Source organism: Lithobates pipiens, unplaced genomic scaffold, assembly GCF_037356315.1.
Source record: "Lithobates pipiens isolate NorthernLeopardFrog02 unplaced genomic scaffold, aLitPip1_a1.2 Scaffold_19, whole genome shotgun sequence".
NCBI lineage: Eukaryota > Metazoa > Chordata > Amphibia > Anura > Ranidae > Lithobates > Lithobates pipiens.
In genome coordinates this window covers 592678863-592694404 of record NW_027507764.1, presented here as the reverse complement: position 1 = coordinate 592694404, position 15542 = coordinate 592678863, and the positions used below count along the sequence as shown (strand labels likewise).

General features: G+C 44.9%; 1 protein-coding gene across 1 annotated transcript in view; it reads right to left on the bottom strand.

Moving 5' to 3' along the window:
* LOC143997786 (KAT8 regulatory NSL complex subunit 1-like) overlaps positions 1 to 15542 on the bottom strand; it is a 68380-nt gene that overhangs the window by 1218 nt on the left and 51620 nt on the right. The window contains exons 7-12 of the mRNA XM_077493588.1: positions 15042 to 15161; positions 12637 to 12794; positions 9638 to 9756; positions 7709 to 7760; positions 5724 to 5839; positions 4017 to 4257 (exon numbers count right to left, since the gene is read on the bottom strand). Of these exons, the coding sequence (XP_077349714.1) occupies positions 4017 to 4257; positions 5724 to 5839; positions 7709 to 7760; positions 9638 to 9756; positions 12637 to 12794; positions 15042 to 15161 (806 nt within the window). The remainder of the gene's footprint in view (positions 1 to 4016; positions 4258 to 5723; positions 5840 to 7708; positions 7761 to 9637; positions 9757 to 12636; positions 12795 to 15041; positions 15162 to 15542) is intronic.

Genomic DNA, 15542 nt, shown 5'->3' with positions numbered 1-15542 from the left:
GAGAAAAAAAACAAAAACCCCATGATCTGTGAGTACAGAAAATCAACTTCTGAATTCGTTCATCTACATAGTGTCTGGGGAGGGGGGAAGAAAGACAGAAAGAAAGACAGAAAGAAAGACAGAAAGAAAGAAAGAAAGAAAGACAGAAAGAAAGAAAGAAAGAAAGACAGAAAGAAAGAAAGACAGAAAGAAAGAAAGAAAGAAAGACAGAAAGAAAGAAAGAAAGAAAGAAAGAAAGAAAGAAAAAGAAAGAAAAAGAAAGAAAGAAAGAAAGAAAGAAAATGAAAGAAACTTCCTTTCTTCCTTTTCTCTTTTCTTTCTCCATCTCTGTCCATTGTATTCTCTCTTTAATAATGGAAGAGAAGGGTGTATTTTTATTACCGCAGAGGTTGACTGGTTCCAGCAGCGGTGATTTGTACCGATCACCTGATCCTGCGCCTTTGCAAGCCTGAAGGTGGTTTCAGTTTGTAAACTACCTCTAGTAGCTAGGCCCTTGTGGGCAGTATGTTGCTCTGATCCATAGTAACTAACGATGTAATAACACTGCCCCCTATGTTGGTTTATGTATTGCCTACTATGCTATTGTACATGCTTCTTTTCTTTTCAATAAACATAAAAAAAAAAAGAAAGAAAGAAAGAAAGAAAGAAAGAAAGAAAGAAAGAAAGAAAGAGAAAGAAAAAGAAAGAGAAAGAAAGAGAAAGAAAGAAAAAGAAAGAGAAAGAAAGAGAAAGAAAAAGAAAGAAAGAAAGAAAGAAAGAAAGAAAGAAAGAAAGAAAGAAAGAAAGAAAGAAAGAAAGAAAGAAAGAAAGAAAGAAAGAAAGAAAGAAAGAAAGAAAGAAAGAGAAAGAAAGAAAGAAAGAAAGAAAGAAAAAGAAAGAAAAAGAAAGAAAAAGAAGAAAAAGAAGAAAAAGAAAAGAAAAAGAAAAGAAAAAGAAAAGAAAAAGAAAGAAAGGAGGAAGAAAAAAGAAAGGAGGAAGAAAAAAGAAAGGAGGAAGAAAAAAAGGAAGGAGGAAGAAAGGCTTTCAACTGAACAGAAAAGTCTCCTCCATAAATGATTTAACAGATTGCACATATGGCAGCTTTTCTTGTCCTACAAAGAAGGGGTCTGGATTACAAAATAAAGTCAATGCTACCAACAAGTAAAATATTGCTAACAAAAAAACAAACAAAAAAAAAAAAAAAACAGTCATCAGTTTTTAAGATCACTAGTATTCATAGCTGTCATGAACTTAAAGTGACACTGAAGTTTCATTTTTTTTTTTTAAACATCATACTTACCTCCACTGTGCAGCTCGTTTTGCAGAGTGGCCCCGAACCTCGTCTTCTGGGGTCTCTTGGCAGCTCCTCCCTACATCTGATAACCTCCTATGAGAATCGCTTCTCCCGGGGGGATTACCTTGTGGGAGCGCTCCCTAGTCCAGCAATCGGCGTCCGTAGAGGCCCAATGCAGGACCCGGCCCACCCCTCGCGTCATTGGATTTGATTGACAGCAGCGGGAGACAATGGCTGCGCTGCTATCAAGCTATCCAATCAACAGCCAAGAACTCTGGGCAGAGAGACCGTGCGTTCCCGTGGGTCAAGTTTGAGGGGTCAGGTAAGTAAAAACGGGGGGCCAGTCACTGACAGGTGTTTTTTCACCTTTATGCATATGCTGCAATAAAGTGGGGTGCCCATAAAAAAAAAAAAAAAAAAAATTCTAAGTCAGCAGCTACAAATACTGCAGCTGCTGTCTTATTAAAATCGGACACTTACCTGTTCCAGGGTCCAGCGATGCGGGGGAATGAAGCCCCCCCTCGTTTCCCACTCCGCCGGCATTCTTACTGTGGGCACCCGGCTGTGGCTTCACAGCCAGGAACCAACTGCGCATACGGCGCCGCAATGCCATCTGGGACACGTGACAGGTCCCAGATGACTGTGCGGCGCGGAGGGGAAGTAATGTCAGAGCCCGGGCACCGAAGGAGGCAGACTACGAGGGACCCCCTAGCAAAAAACATTTAGAGGTCAGTAAAAAAAAAAAAAGTTACAGTTTTTTTTTTAATGAATTTTAAGCCTTTTTTTGGTGGAAACACCCCTTTAAGGTGAAAAAACACAAACCTTTACAACCCCTTTAACCCATTCACGACAGATGAAAGCATTGCTGTTGTAGTGATCTTAATTGTACCAGTAAACAAAGTGTTAAAAAAAAAAAAAAATCCCCCATACTACACAAGAGGTTTAGAAAAGGTTCCTGCACTACTTTGGTCTGACTTGGGTGCAATTTCAGCCCCTCCAGAGGCTCATAAATAGCATCCAAGCCGGATCAAGTAGGAAAGAAGTCGAATGGGAAAAGTCGCAGGCAAAGTCGCACGACTTTACTGTCGCAGCAATGTAAACTGAGCCCGAGGCCTCATTCACTCCATACATGCAAAAAACTGATGAAATTACATAAGCTTGTTTACACCTTGTCCAGAGACGCGTGTATTTATTTGTTATATCTCTACAAGGACAAAATGTTTTTTGTGTGTCCTGTTGCACATGTGGTGTCAGTGTTGTGTGATATTTTCCATGCAGAGATATGTCAATTTCTCTGCAAAGGAAAAAACAAAAATAGTTCTCTATGTGCCTCATTCACACCACACTGCTGACACCACGGCAGTTTTGTTCCATGCAGAAAACTGCATACACTTTGCAGATTCCGGCACAGAATTGTTTTTTTTTAAATCTGCAGGCGATACCGGTGCTGTGGTGTGAACAGGACACATAGATAAAAAATGTTTTCTTTGTGCCCTTGCAGAACGCATGCTCTGCACATGGTGTGTGAATGAGGCCTAATAGGAAGGATATGATTACGCAGGCAGACACCTCCAAGCCTGCCTATAAGCTATTCAGAGAATGTTAGTCCTGGAGTATCCAGGGATGTCAGACATTCCTATAGAAGGAGGCTTCCGTGTCCCAAGAAAACTGCTGTGGGATGACATCAGCGGAAGCCGATTCAGCAGTTACATTCGGGTTGACGAATGCGACCACAGCCCGTGGCAGGGGAGGAGAGAGCATGAATGCCAATAAGGCGTCTATAGGGGGCAGCGCTGGAAGAACCGGAGGGTAGGAAACATGGAATGTCAGTGAGCGCACAGGGGATTGAATTACTAAAATTGGAAAGTGCAAAATCTGGTGCAGCTCTGCATAGAAGCCAATCAGCTGCTAACTTTACCTTGTTCAGTTAAGCTTTGATAAATACCCAGAAGATGATATTTCCTATGCAGAGTTTCACCAGATCTTTGCAGTTTTAGTAAATGAACCCCTCTGATGTAGAAGGGACATTTTTATATCAGGAGACTTCTTTGAGAAGCTAGACAGAATCCCCAATTTAGTTTCTAAGTAGGGATCAGTATCTAGGTGGAGGACATCAATTTTCTATGGGTGCAACATCGCACAACCGTGGAATTGTCAGCTAAAGTGACGCAGTGCCAAATTGCAAAAAAATTCCCTGGTCATTCAGCAGCCAAACCTTCCGTGGCTGAAGTGGTAAACCCTGTCCTCAAGTACCCCCAACAGGCCATGTTTTCCTTCATCTTGCTCAGGTGCTTTAAATCAGAGTCAATGGCTTGGTATTTTGGACAGCTATTTTTATCTTTTAAGAGAAATTCTCAAAACATGGCCTGTTGGGGGTACTTGAGGACATGGTTGAGAACCACTGCTATGGACTATGTGAGGGCGTTGTTTGACTGCAAAGGGAATGAGACTGCCGGCAGTCCCATTCATTTGAATTAGGATACAGGGGCTGTATGGTAGCAGCAGGCTATCAGCGTTTGGGGTTGTGCACCCGCACCCACGGAGCGCTCACATTGGGGAGTAGCGGCTTTGTTAATACACTCTACCGTTTCACCCAACTGAAATGAATGGTGCTGCCTGCACGGGTCACAAAAAACAATTGTGCAGGTAGAAAAGCCCCTCGTACAGATGCAAGCTATAGAATGCGCATGTGCATGAGGTCCAAGTGCTGCGGAACAGTGAAAACTTGCAGGAGCCAACGTACCTGTTCCTCCTCATCTGGGAACTCAGGTGTGGAAGATCTGGTATCTTCGCTCCAGGAGAGCACTCGGGTCCGGCATTGGACAGTGCTGTAAGGCTCTGGGCTGTCGGCTGCAGCAGATGACAGGGAAAATGGGACGTCGTTAAGGCTTTGGAATCGGATGTCTGGGGAGGGAATCTGCTGAGATGATCCCTGGCTGTTCGGAGGCTGTGGTGTCCAACGACCATCTGATTTGTTGGATGATCTGTAAAAAAAAATTAAAAATTTTTTTTTTTTTATTAATATATCTCTCTCCCCCCCCCTCTTGATCTCTCTCTCTCTCCCCCCCCCCTCTAGATCTCTCTCCCCCCCTCTAGATCTCTCTCGCTCTCTCCCCCCCCCTCTAGATCTCTCTCGCTCTCTCCCCCCCCCTCTAGATCTCTCTCGCTCTCTCCCCCCCCCTCTAGATCTCTCTCGCTCTCTCCCCCCCCCTCTAGATCTCTCTCGCTCTCTCCCCCCCCCTCTAGATCTCTCTCTCCCCCCCCCTCTAGATCTCTCTCTCCCCCCCCCTCTAGATCTCTCTCTCCCCCCCCCCTCTAGATCTCTCTCTCTCTCCCCCCCTCTAGATCTCTCTCTCTCTCTCCTCTAGATCTCTCCTCTAGATCTCTCTCTCTCCTCTAGATCTCTCTCTCTCCTCTAGATCTCTCTCTCTCTCCTCTAGATCTCTCTCTCTCTCCTCTAGATCTCTCTCTCTCTCCTCTAGATCTCTCTCTCTCTCCTCTAGATCTCTCTCTCTCTCTCCTCTAGATCTCTCTCTCTCTCTCTCCTCTAGATCTCTCTCTCTCCCCCCCTCTAGACCTCTCACGCTCTCTCTCCCCCCCTCTAGACCTCTCACGCTCTCTCTCCCCCCCTCTAGACCTCTCACGCTCTCTCTCCCCCCCTCTAGACCTCTCTCGCTCTCTCTCCCCCCCTCTAGACCTCTCTCGCTCTCTCTCCCCCCCTCTAGACCTCTCTCGCTCTCTCTCCCCCCCTCTAGACCTCTCTCGCTCTCTCTCCCCCCCTCTAGACCTCTCTCGCTCTCTCTCCCCCCCTCTAGACCTCTCTCGCTCTCTCTCCCCCCCTCTAGACCTCTCTCTCTCTCTCTCCCCCCCTCTAGATCTCTCTCTCTCTCCCCCCCTCTAGATCTCTCTCTCTCTCCCCCCCTCTAGATCTCTCTCTCTCTCCCCCCTCTAGATCTCTCTCTCTCTCCCCCCTCTAGATCTCTCTCTCTCTCCCCCCCTCTAGATCTCTCTCTCTCTCCTCTAGAGTCTCTCTCCTCTCGAGTCTCTCTCCTCTCGAGTCTCTCTCTCTCCTCTCTAGGTCTCTCTCTCTCCTCTCTAGGTCTCTCTCTCTCCTCTCTAGGTCTCTCTCTCTCCTCTCTAGGTCTCTCTCTCTCCTCTCTAGGTCTCTCTCTCTCCTCTCTAGGTCTCTCTCTCTCCTCTCTAGGTCTCTCTCTCTCCTCTCTAGGTCTCTCTCCTCTAGATCTCTCTCTCTCCTCTAGATCTCTCTCTCTCCTCTAGATCTCTCTCTCTCTCCTCTAGATCTCTCTATTTTTTATTTTATTTGGGACAATGGCCCTTAGTTTATCCCAAATTTTAATCCATGCCCAGTTGCTGCTCCTCTGGGGTAGAACATGGTCATAAAGCCGTCTCGATCCCTGAACTCTTATAAACACGGTAGATTAGCACATACCTGCTCCCTCGTCGTTGGGGCGCAGTAGTAGAAGCCCATGAATCCCACCGGGAACGTTCCAGCTCCTCAAATTGGCTGTGTCGGTCTTGATACACATCAGATGACAAATCTTCCAGCTAAAAAAAATAAATACAGAGCCAATAGATACAAATTCTGACACTGAACACACAAACCTTAACCTGCCTGGCGGGGTGATTATGTTAGATTTTTGCTTCTCAAAGCGGTACAATTATAGAAATTTGGCGTTTGTTATTGCTAAGAATTACAGGCCTACAATATAACACTTAAATGTGTCCAAGAGTCTAGTAGACATCCCGGGTATGATAAAATTTAAAACACAAAATCATAATATAATAAATATAAATAATTATAAAAAGTAATAACAATAATAATAAAATAATTTCCCCACGATTCACTATCGCTCAATTCTGCAAGTGGTCTAACTTACTATCACTGTTTTGTAACTGGTCTAAAACCTCTTTTGACTTAAAGGGACACTTTTAAGTTGCTATGTCCAGTTTCCAGGCAGAAAGAACAGTGTGTGTGTGTGTATATATATATATATATATATATATATATATATATATATATATATATATATATATATATATATATATATATATATATATATACACACACACACACACACACACACACACACACACATCTCTGCATGCAGGGCATTAGACAAAGCACTAGGGACAAAAGGGATGTGAAATAATTTAATACAGTAATGTAATCTGTAAGATTACACTGTACTGTATATATGATTTTTTACATTTTATTTGCCACCGGGCTCCGCCCCGATGCGTTGCGACGCAGGCTTGAAACGGCACATCGAGGCTTCGGGCAGACGACAGAGCCTGGAGACACAGCGGGGAGACATCGCAGGATCCTGGGGACAAGGCAAGTACACTGCACCAGGATCCTGCAAAGAAAGAAAAAAAAAAACACACAACACAGCTTCCTCCCTGCAATCTAATAGCATAGTGTGCTAGTATGCATTGCATAGTATGCGATATGCATCGTATACTAGCACATTAGGAAAGACTTGCCTGAAAAACGAAGCCCTCCAGCGTTGTCCTGTGACCGCGACACACCTTCCACCGGGACTTCCTTCCAGGTTCGTGGGCTGCCCCTGTTTGAATGGCCAAGTCGCAATGATACCTGTGGGGAGTCACGGCTCTCAAGGAGATGGCACACTGTCCACTAATCACAGTGCGCCAGTGACGTCACCTTCGCGGCTAAATATTTCCTAAACCGTGTTAGTTTAGGAGATATTTACTGTACCCTACAGGTAAGCCCCATTATAGGCTTACTTATAGGTATAAATCAAGATAAAAGGACTTTACTACCACATTAAAAAGGTAGAAAAGAGTTTTGGCTTTTAGAGTCACTTTAAAGCTGCCGTTAACATCAAGTGTGACTTATGCGATTTGGCAGTTCCAAGTCACATGACAAGACGCACCCAATCGTCAGCAATGAAACTGTTCAAATTGGTGAGATTCTGACTTTGCAGTGCTGCACCGATAAAAAATTTTTGGGTGATTTCAGGTGCGACCTACAGACATCTGTGCATGAAGTTGCACAAATGTCAGGCAAGTCTCACGTGAAATCGTGCTACTTCAAGCAATTTTAAAGTCGCATTCTGTGTGAGTGAGGGCTAAGAGCAAGTTGTGTGCCCATAAAGGTCATAGACTGCGGTCCAAGCAGAGTCCCCCCCCACTCCCAACAATTAGGACGTAGCACTTGTTCTATGGGTAAAGCCAACGAGTATCCACAGAACCACCCAGAGATCTCTCGTATTTCTCTATTGTGATTTGCGCTCTATGAAGGACATTGTGATTGGTGAATAGCATTTTCTGTGGCGTGGCGTCATACTCTGAGTGTACCAGTTGGTGACCAGGACTTGCATTGCAAACTACTACTGTTTGGAGAACGGAAAAATGTTTGGTGCCAATAGGAGGGCAGGATGGGAAGCTCACCTGTGGATCCACATCCAGCAGATCTTTCTCCGAAGAATCCAGCACACGCCAACTGGGAAAAAAATAAAATAAAAAATTAATTCTAAAAATGTTGCAGCTCTATCACCAAACATTTTATATAATGATTCTCTGAACATAAATCTCAGACAGAGGAGGGACGGCTCACTGATGACAGTCTGTGAAGGTTCTCATTTATCAGGGTCATGCCATAGTTAGGGGGTCACATTAAAATGGATACTAAAGTCAAACTTTTTTTTTTATTATTTTGAAAAATCAAACATGTTCTACTTATCTGCACCATTACTTGGCACAAGGCACCTCCGACTCTCCTCTTCTCAGGTCCTCCGCCTGCGCTCCCCCCCCCCCCCCCCCCCGGGTGCTGACATAGCAAGCAGTTTGTGCAAGGCTTCTCCCGAGCCAGCTGTGTGTGTCCATAAGGGACAAGGGGGGACAGCCCCCAAGGAGGTTGAGCTGCTTGCATGCGTCTTTTTTTTAACCTTAGAAGCAGAACTAGAGTCTCTATATTAATTTGTCCAATGGTCCTGCACCTAAACACCGGTCTTTGAGCCTCTTCATTGGCCGGCGGGTAATGACGTCTCTCCTAAACATGGGCAGGAGGCAGTCATCCCGGCAATCAGGAGACTGGCCCGGCATGCACAGCTCAGTTCACAGTGCCGGAGAAGACAGCGGCAGATAGGAGGCATTTTACTGCAGCACACAGTGCGCATGTCTATTCTGCAATAAAAGCCGGCCTGCTTACAGGGACTTTAATGCATGGCATGCATTAAAAAGGTTTTGCCTTTAGAACCACTTCAGTCCTGGTTCACACTAGTACGCTGTGCGAGATCGCATGCAATTTGCATCACACATTACATGCAATGCGAATTCAGCCAAAGTCGTGCAGGAGCCTTTTTTGGTCTGCACCAGAATCGGATCGCATGGGGTGTGAGCACCCAAAGTGATCCGATTCATATCTGAAGTGACAGTTTGCCCTGCGATATGCAAAACCGATCTGGGGGTGTCATTAACTTTGTATTGACACTTTTTGCATAAGGCAGTGTGAACTGCTGAGAGTCAGCTGCGATTGCAGGTACCCGCAGTGGATTCGCAGTGTTACCGCATCGCGCCCATGTGAACCGAGCCTTTATTTATTATTATTATTATACAGGATTTATGTAGCGCCAACAGTTTACGCAGTGCTTTAAGCTGGACTTGTTCTGTAATGCAGACTTCCCTACACAAAGGATGGGATTATGTAACCAGAACAGGTTGGTTGCACAACTCACATCCATCCTGTTCTTGGAAAAATATCCGCCTCTCCATGGTAATTGGATTAGTGCGTTTACCTTTTCAGATAAAGGAAAAGAAAATGCACCCCCCCCACCGTACTTCCCTCTAGGGATGCTGAGCTCAGCTGCCCCAGCAGCTAGTCTAGAGATCTGAAACCTCCGCTCTCCTCTCTGCAGCGCTTCTGGGGTGATCAGAGCAATTCACTGTGCAGACACTGATCAATCAGAATCGCTCTGGTCTGTCCTGAAAGCCCTGCACTGAGGTACAGCTCAGCAACAGCCAGGAACTGGGGGGGGGGGGGGGGGCAGGGGGTGTATGGACTAAAGTGAGAGGATAGAGTGAGCTCAGCTTGGCTCAGGCACACAGTGTGCAGCTGTACTATTACAGGGAAGAGAATGAGAGAGTGAGCTCAGCTTGGCTCAGGCACACAGTGTGCGGCTGTACTATTACAGGGAAGAGGATGAGAGAGTGAGCTCAGCTTGGCTCAGGCACACAGTGTGCGGCTGTACTATTACAGGGAAGAGGATGAGAGAGTGAGCTCAGCTTGGCTCAGGCACACAGTGTGCGGCTGTACTATTACAGGGAAGAGGATGAGAGAGTGAGCTCAGCTTGGCTCAGGCACACAGTGTGCGGCTGTACCTCGGTGTCAGAATCTCTTTGTACTGAAGTTTCTCCACACGGGAAGCTGCCACCAGAGACATTGGAATGACGATGTTGTCGATGTCATAGGAGTTCTCAAACCTTTTCCGTTTAAGAGCCTGAAATAAAAAGCAATGATAAAAAACTATTTTACAGCACCATCTTCATCATACTAAAGCCTCGTTCATACGGGCATACTATAGCCCAGCCTTTTTTTCAACCAGGGTGACGTGGCATCCTGGGGTGCCTTCTGGGCTCTTCAGGGGACACATTAACAAAATGTAACAAAATGTTAACAAAATGTATAAAAATTGCCTCAAATTGTCCAAAAACTTTTTTTTAAAACAAAGCCACAGTTTCTTCTTGTTCAGCACTAGAACTTTGGGCACTGTGTGGGCCAGATGCCAGCGTCTAAGAACCAATGACATCATAGGTGGACGTCAGGGGGCTAAGGACAATAGTTTGCCCCTCCTCTCTTTCAGCACTTCGAAAGAGAAACACCTGGGCTCCGTTCACATCTTGGCGTTTCCGAATCACAGGTGGAATCGCCACAATCCTGCCCACAATTCGAAAGATCAGCAAATCGCGGGACGTCCGTGCGTTCACTGTCACTTTCAATAGCACCCAAAACGCGGTGCGTTTTTTAAAGCGATTCTATGCGCGGCAATCGCGGTAAAATTGCACAAACAGAATCGTGGGACGCCTGTCGCCCAAAAGTACAAGAGCTCCTTTTGCGGTGACAGGCGTCCGGCGATTCTGTTTGCGCAATTTAACCACGATTGTCGCTTGAGGCACCAAGATGTTAACGGAGCCTTAGGCTCCATTCACACAAATGTTTTTTTTTTTTACAGAAACGCAGGGCATTTTTTAAATGTTTTTTTTTTAATCATGGGTTCCCATAGAATATGTTCACATCAATCCATTTTTGTGCCTCTGTTTTTGGTAAGGGCCAGGGACTCTTAAAATGCAAAACGGTGCCTTTGTTTTGGTTCAACAGATTTCAAATGTAAAAATCTCCATAGGTGGCGCTTTAACAATTTCTACAGATAACCAGTTTAGAGTTACAACGGAGGTCTAGAACTATAACTATTGCACTCGCTCACACGTACGCAATACCTCATGTGTGGTACGAATATCATTTGTATATGTGGGCGTGACGTACGTATGCGCTCACCACTGCACGTGAGCATTTGGGGACAGGGGTGTTGCTGACCAGAAACCGTCATACTGCGGCAGGTCAGCACGCTCCCGCGAATCGCCGTAGCTATACATCGGCTCTCAGGATTGGGATAGCAGGCGCACGCTGCACTGCGAGGGCGCCGTGGATCTTGGCGGACAGTTGCAATGACCGCTGGCCACGAGAGGCAGAACACGGACGTGTGTGTGTGTGTAAACACACAAATCCACGTTCTGTGATGAATGGCAGATTGTGAGTTCCTAATAGCTAGGAACGACGATCTGTCATGTCCTCTAGTCAGTCCCCTCCCCTTACAGTTAGAACACAGTCAGGAAACACAGTTAACCTCTTGATCGCCCCCCCCCCTAGTGTTAACCCCTTCCCTGCCAGTGACATTTTTACAGTAATCCATGCAATTTTATAGCACTGTTCGCTGTAGGATTGGCAATGATCCCAAAAATGTGTCAAAAGTGTCCGATGTGTTCGCCATAATATCGCACTCCCGAAAAAATAAAAATAAAGCAGATCACCATTACTAGTAAAAAAAAATGCTATAAATCTATCCCCTATTTTGTAGATGCTATAACTTTGGTTTGCTAAAATCAATATACGCTTATTGCGATTTTTTTATCAAAAATATGTAGAAATATATATATCTGCCTAAACTGAGAAACGTTTTTTTTTTTTTTTTTAAATGAGGATATTTATTATAGCAAAAAGTACAAAATATTGTGAGTTTATCAAAATTGTCGCTTTTTTGTTTATAGCACAAAAAAAAAAATTAAAAACCCCAGAGGCGATCAAAGAAAGTTCTATTTGTGGGGGGGATGTCAATTTTGTTTGGGTGCAGCGTTGCATGACCGCGCAGTTGTCAGTTAAAGCAACGCAGTGCTGAAAAAAAAAATAAATGGCCTGGCCATTCAGAAGCCAAATCTTCCAGGGCTGAAGTGATTAAAGGTTTTTTTTTATTTTATTAAATTTTATTTTGAAACTGTCCCTTTCAAAATAATTTTTTTTGATCACTTGCATTGCTATCGCAAGGAATGTAAACATCCCCTGTGATAATACAGCATGACAGGTCCTCTTTATGGAGATATCTGGGGTCTCTTCTCTACCTTTAAAAGCAAAAGATCAAAAATAAAAAATCATCTTTTATTTTTATTTTATTTTTTTTAGCAAAAGGCCTGGTTTACATATGGCTGGAACCAGAAGTGATGTCATGATGCCGCTCCAGTCCTCCTAGATCAGTGATGGGGAACCTTGGCCCCCCAGATGTTTTGAAACTACAATTCCCATGATGCTCAACTACACTGCAGAGTGCATGAGCATCATGGGAATTGTAGTTCCAAAACATCTGGGGTGCCAAGGTTCACCATCACTGTCCTAGGGCATAGAGATGAGCGGAGGCCATCTTTCCTTTTTTCATCTCTATGCCCAGGAACCAGCGAAAAGCATGGAAAGCTGGAGGGGACGGGACAGACAACGACCCCTGCCATTGCTTCTAAGGTTGACCCAGCGGCCTTTATGAGAAAGGCTGGTGCCTGAGGGAACAAATACCAGGGTTATGGCATCTATCTGCAGCCATAACTCTGGTATTTAACATCAAAGTATTGCTGTATCTTCCCAGTTAGGTTGTCGGCAAGTGGTTGAAGAGTCATTGAAAAGTCAGTTCCTCCCACACATTTCTCCAAAGATAAAATGCTCAGTGTCTGTAGGCAGAACCCTATTCCAACCATTCTTTACAATGATCTTATTAACATTCTCTGTGGTTTTCCTATGAAAAGTCATGATGCGATTCCACATTCCGGCAGCATTTACTCACCGCAGATGCGCTGTTCTGCTGACTGACAGAAGGGGGCGTATCGGTAAGGGAGGGAAGCTGGTGAGATGCTGGGTTTGGTCTTGGTGTAACTGCAGAGGACATATGAATGCTGGGACCTGACATTCCTTTGTATTGCCTGTCGTCCCGGAACATCGACCCTGCAAGAACAAAGCGAGAAGTCATCTATACCTGGAAGGTCTGGTGCGCTTAACAGTTTTACAGCCGATAATCCTTCAAATACCGGTCACTGGGAAACACTAAAATCAGACATCCATTAGCACCAGTCTGAGTCCCGGCAAGCCCAGAGAACATGCAAAGACTTCCTGATGTAGAAGGTATGGCCAACATCACTGGATATTTTTGGGCATTGCTTGTGTGGCTCGACAGCTTCCAAGACCCAGACTAGACCCCTGTCAATTGCCATACAGTCCTATCACATGACAGACAGACCGTTTTGTGCACGCAAAGCATACAAATCTGAGGCCAGAGCAGGAAACCTACAACTTGGGAAACATGGCGCGTGCCTGTTCTGCTTTAATAGCTCATTCATTAGCTGCAGTGTCGGTCAACTACAAATCCCAGAAACATACAGCCGCCAGCCACCCCCCCCCCAGGGCACACAGCCGCCAGAGCCCCCACAGGCACACAGCAAACCTGTCCTTAACCCGTGCAGGTCAAATACAGTTGCTTAGTGTTTAGTACTGCAGCAGCAGCACACACCTTGTATTCGCCTGGCAGAAAATACTCCCAGATACAAGAGTGCGCCAGTCTCACACGATGTGCCAGCACTGGTGCTTGGAAACTGGACCAGTGCTGCGACGTCGTGGGAGGGGGAAGTAGTAATGTGAAAGAACAGTGTAAACTATGGCTCAAGATCCAACTTGGACTTCTACAGGGCTGTCTTTTCTTTTTGTCTGTTCACAAAAAACACCAGGAACACTTCAGACAGCCTATCACAATAAATGAAAGGGTAATTGGGCTTCATCCAGTTGTGCGCCCCTTATGGAAGGTGCACAGGACAGGTGTAGCATTCCCTGCCCCACTCCACACAGTTGCGTACAAATCCCAGCTGTCAAAATGACAGCCGGAAGATTGCTGTGCAAAATAGAGTAGCTGTAGAAGCTGCTGCTGCTGTGGAAAAAGCTGAGCGTCTGACATAATTTATAAAACATTCAGCCGTGACAGATGCTAAGTAACTTTGTTCAGACAGGAGATGGAGATACAAAGTCACATGATTTATAAACAACGCCAATTTGTAGCTCCATCTCCCATCTGATCAATGTTTATAAACACTGACTGATCACGCTTTTGGCTGGTCAGTTTACGTGCCTCCGTCATCCTGCTCTCTCCTCAGGGTCTTCTGCATCTCCCCCTCGTCTTTTCTGAAGTCTCAATGTGAAGTCTCAATGTGAAGTCTCAATGTGAAGTCTCAATGTGAAGTCTCAATGTGAAGTCTCAATGTGAAGTCTCAATGTGAAGTCTCAATGTGAAGTCTCAATGTGAAGTCTCAATGTGAAGTCTCAATGTGAAGTCTCAATGTGAAGTCTCAATGTGAAGTCTCAATGTGAAGTCTCAATGTGAAGTCTCTGTTTTGCCGCAGCTGCTCCTCCCCTTTGGTAAAGTGGTTGTAAAGTAACATCTATTATATAAAACTTTTATCTCTCCCCCAAAAGGGATGTCCTCCCGGAATGCAAGAGATGCGCTGTAGCCATCTTTTGGCTATAGCGCAGTAAGGAAGTGGAGTTTCAAGAACGATAAATGACCCCCTTGGCCTCCTACCCCACCCACACGTAACTGTATTTTCATTTTCTCCATCAGCTCATCCCCCAGTTATTACCTTTTGTTTCAACTTGACCCTCCCTTCTAGATTGTAAGCTCTAACGAGCAGGGCCCTCTTATCCCTCCTGTATTGATTTGTATTGTAAGTGTACTGTCTGCCCTCATATTGTAAAGCGCTGCGCAAACTGTTGGCGCTATATAAATCCTGAATAATAATAATAATAAATATTTTGCAACTAGTTCTTCCTGCAGATGCTTTCTCCCTCGGCAGCATTCTTTGCTCCTGCAACTCAATGCGGTTTGCTGTGATGTCATACATTCTGGTATTGTCCTGGCAATTCTGCATTCGGTATTGAACCGCCCTTTCCTGATCACTTCTAACATAAAAAGGAAACCTGTCACACAAACAAGTCTGAGCTCCCCTGTGGCAGGACAAACTCCAAGCAGAGTTCGGATTTATTGTGCCCACACACACACAGCGGGTGGCAATCTGATCTGGTCGTTTTTTTTTTGTTTTTTTTTTGCAACAACCAGATGTGTCTGGGCCCGTCGGACGCACTGGATCTAAGGCAAGGCCCCAATAAATACAAGACGGCATTTTTCAAAAGCGTCGTTTGTTCACTTACTGCCGGAATCCTGGGGTTTCTTGGCGAGCTGCGAAAGCTTCAGGATTTTCAGCTTATTAGAGACGCGGAACTGCCTGTCCTCTTTCAGCAATGATTGAAAGTGCAAATGGAAGGGCGTGTCTGTAAAAAAAAAAAAAAGCAAACAGCCAATCAGAGAAAGCAGCCCAATACAGGGGATGAAAAATTTGATTATACAATTTTAGATAAAACATTGTATATTATTAAATTAGTACTATAGGCAAAAGTAGACATTTCCAATGCTCTATCCTGTAGTGAAGCTACAAAATTTTTTTTTTTTTAAAAATGCACAATTTGTAAGCAATTTTTGCCCCTGAAAGATATGGGCAGGTGACCTTTTTTGCCTCTGTACAACTATGATTTTTTATTTTTTTTTGCTGGTGGGGGGTTGCAACCACTACATGATCAATGAAGGAATGTGCAGCCCTCAGTCCCTATACATATACAGTGGAACCTTGGTTAATGAGTAACGCGGTTAACAAG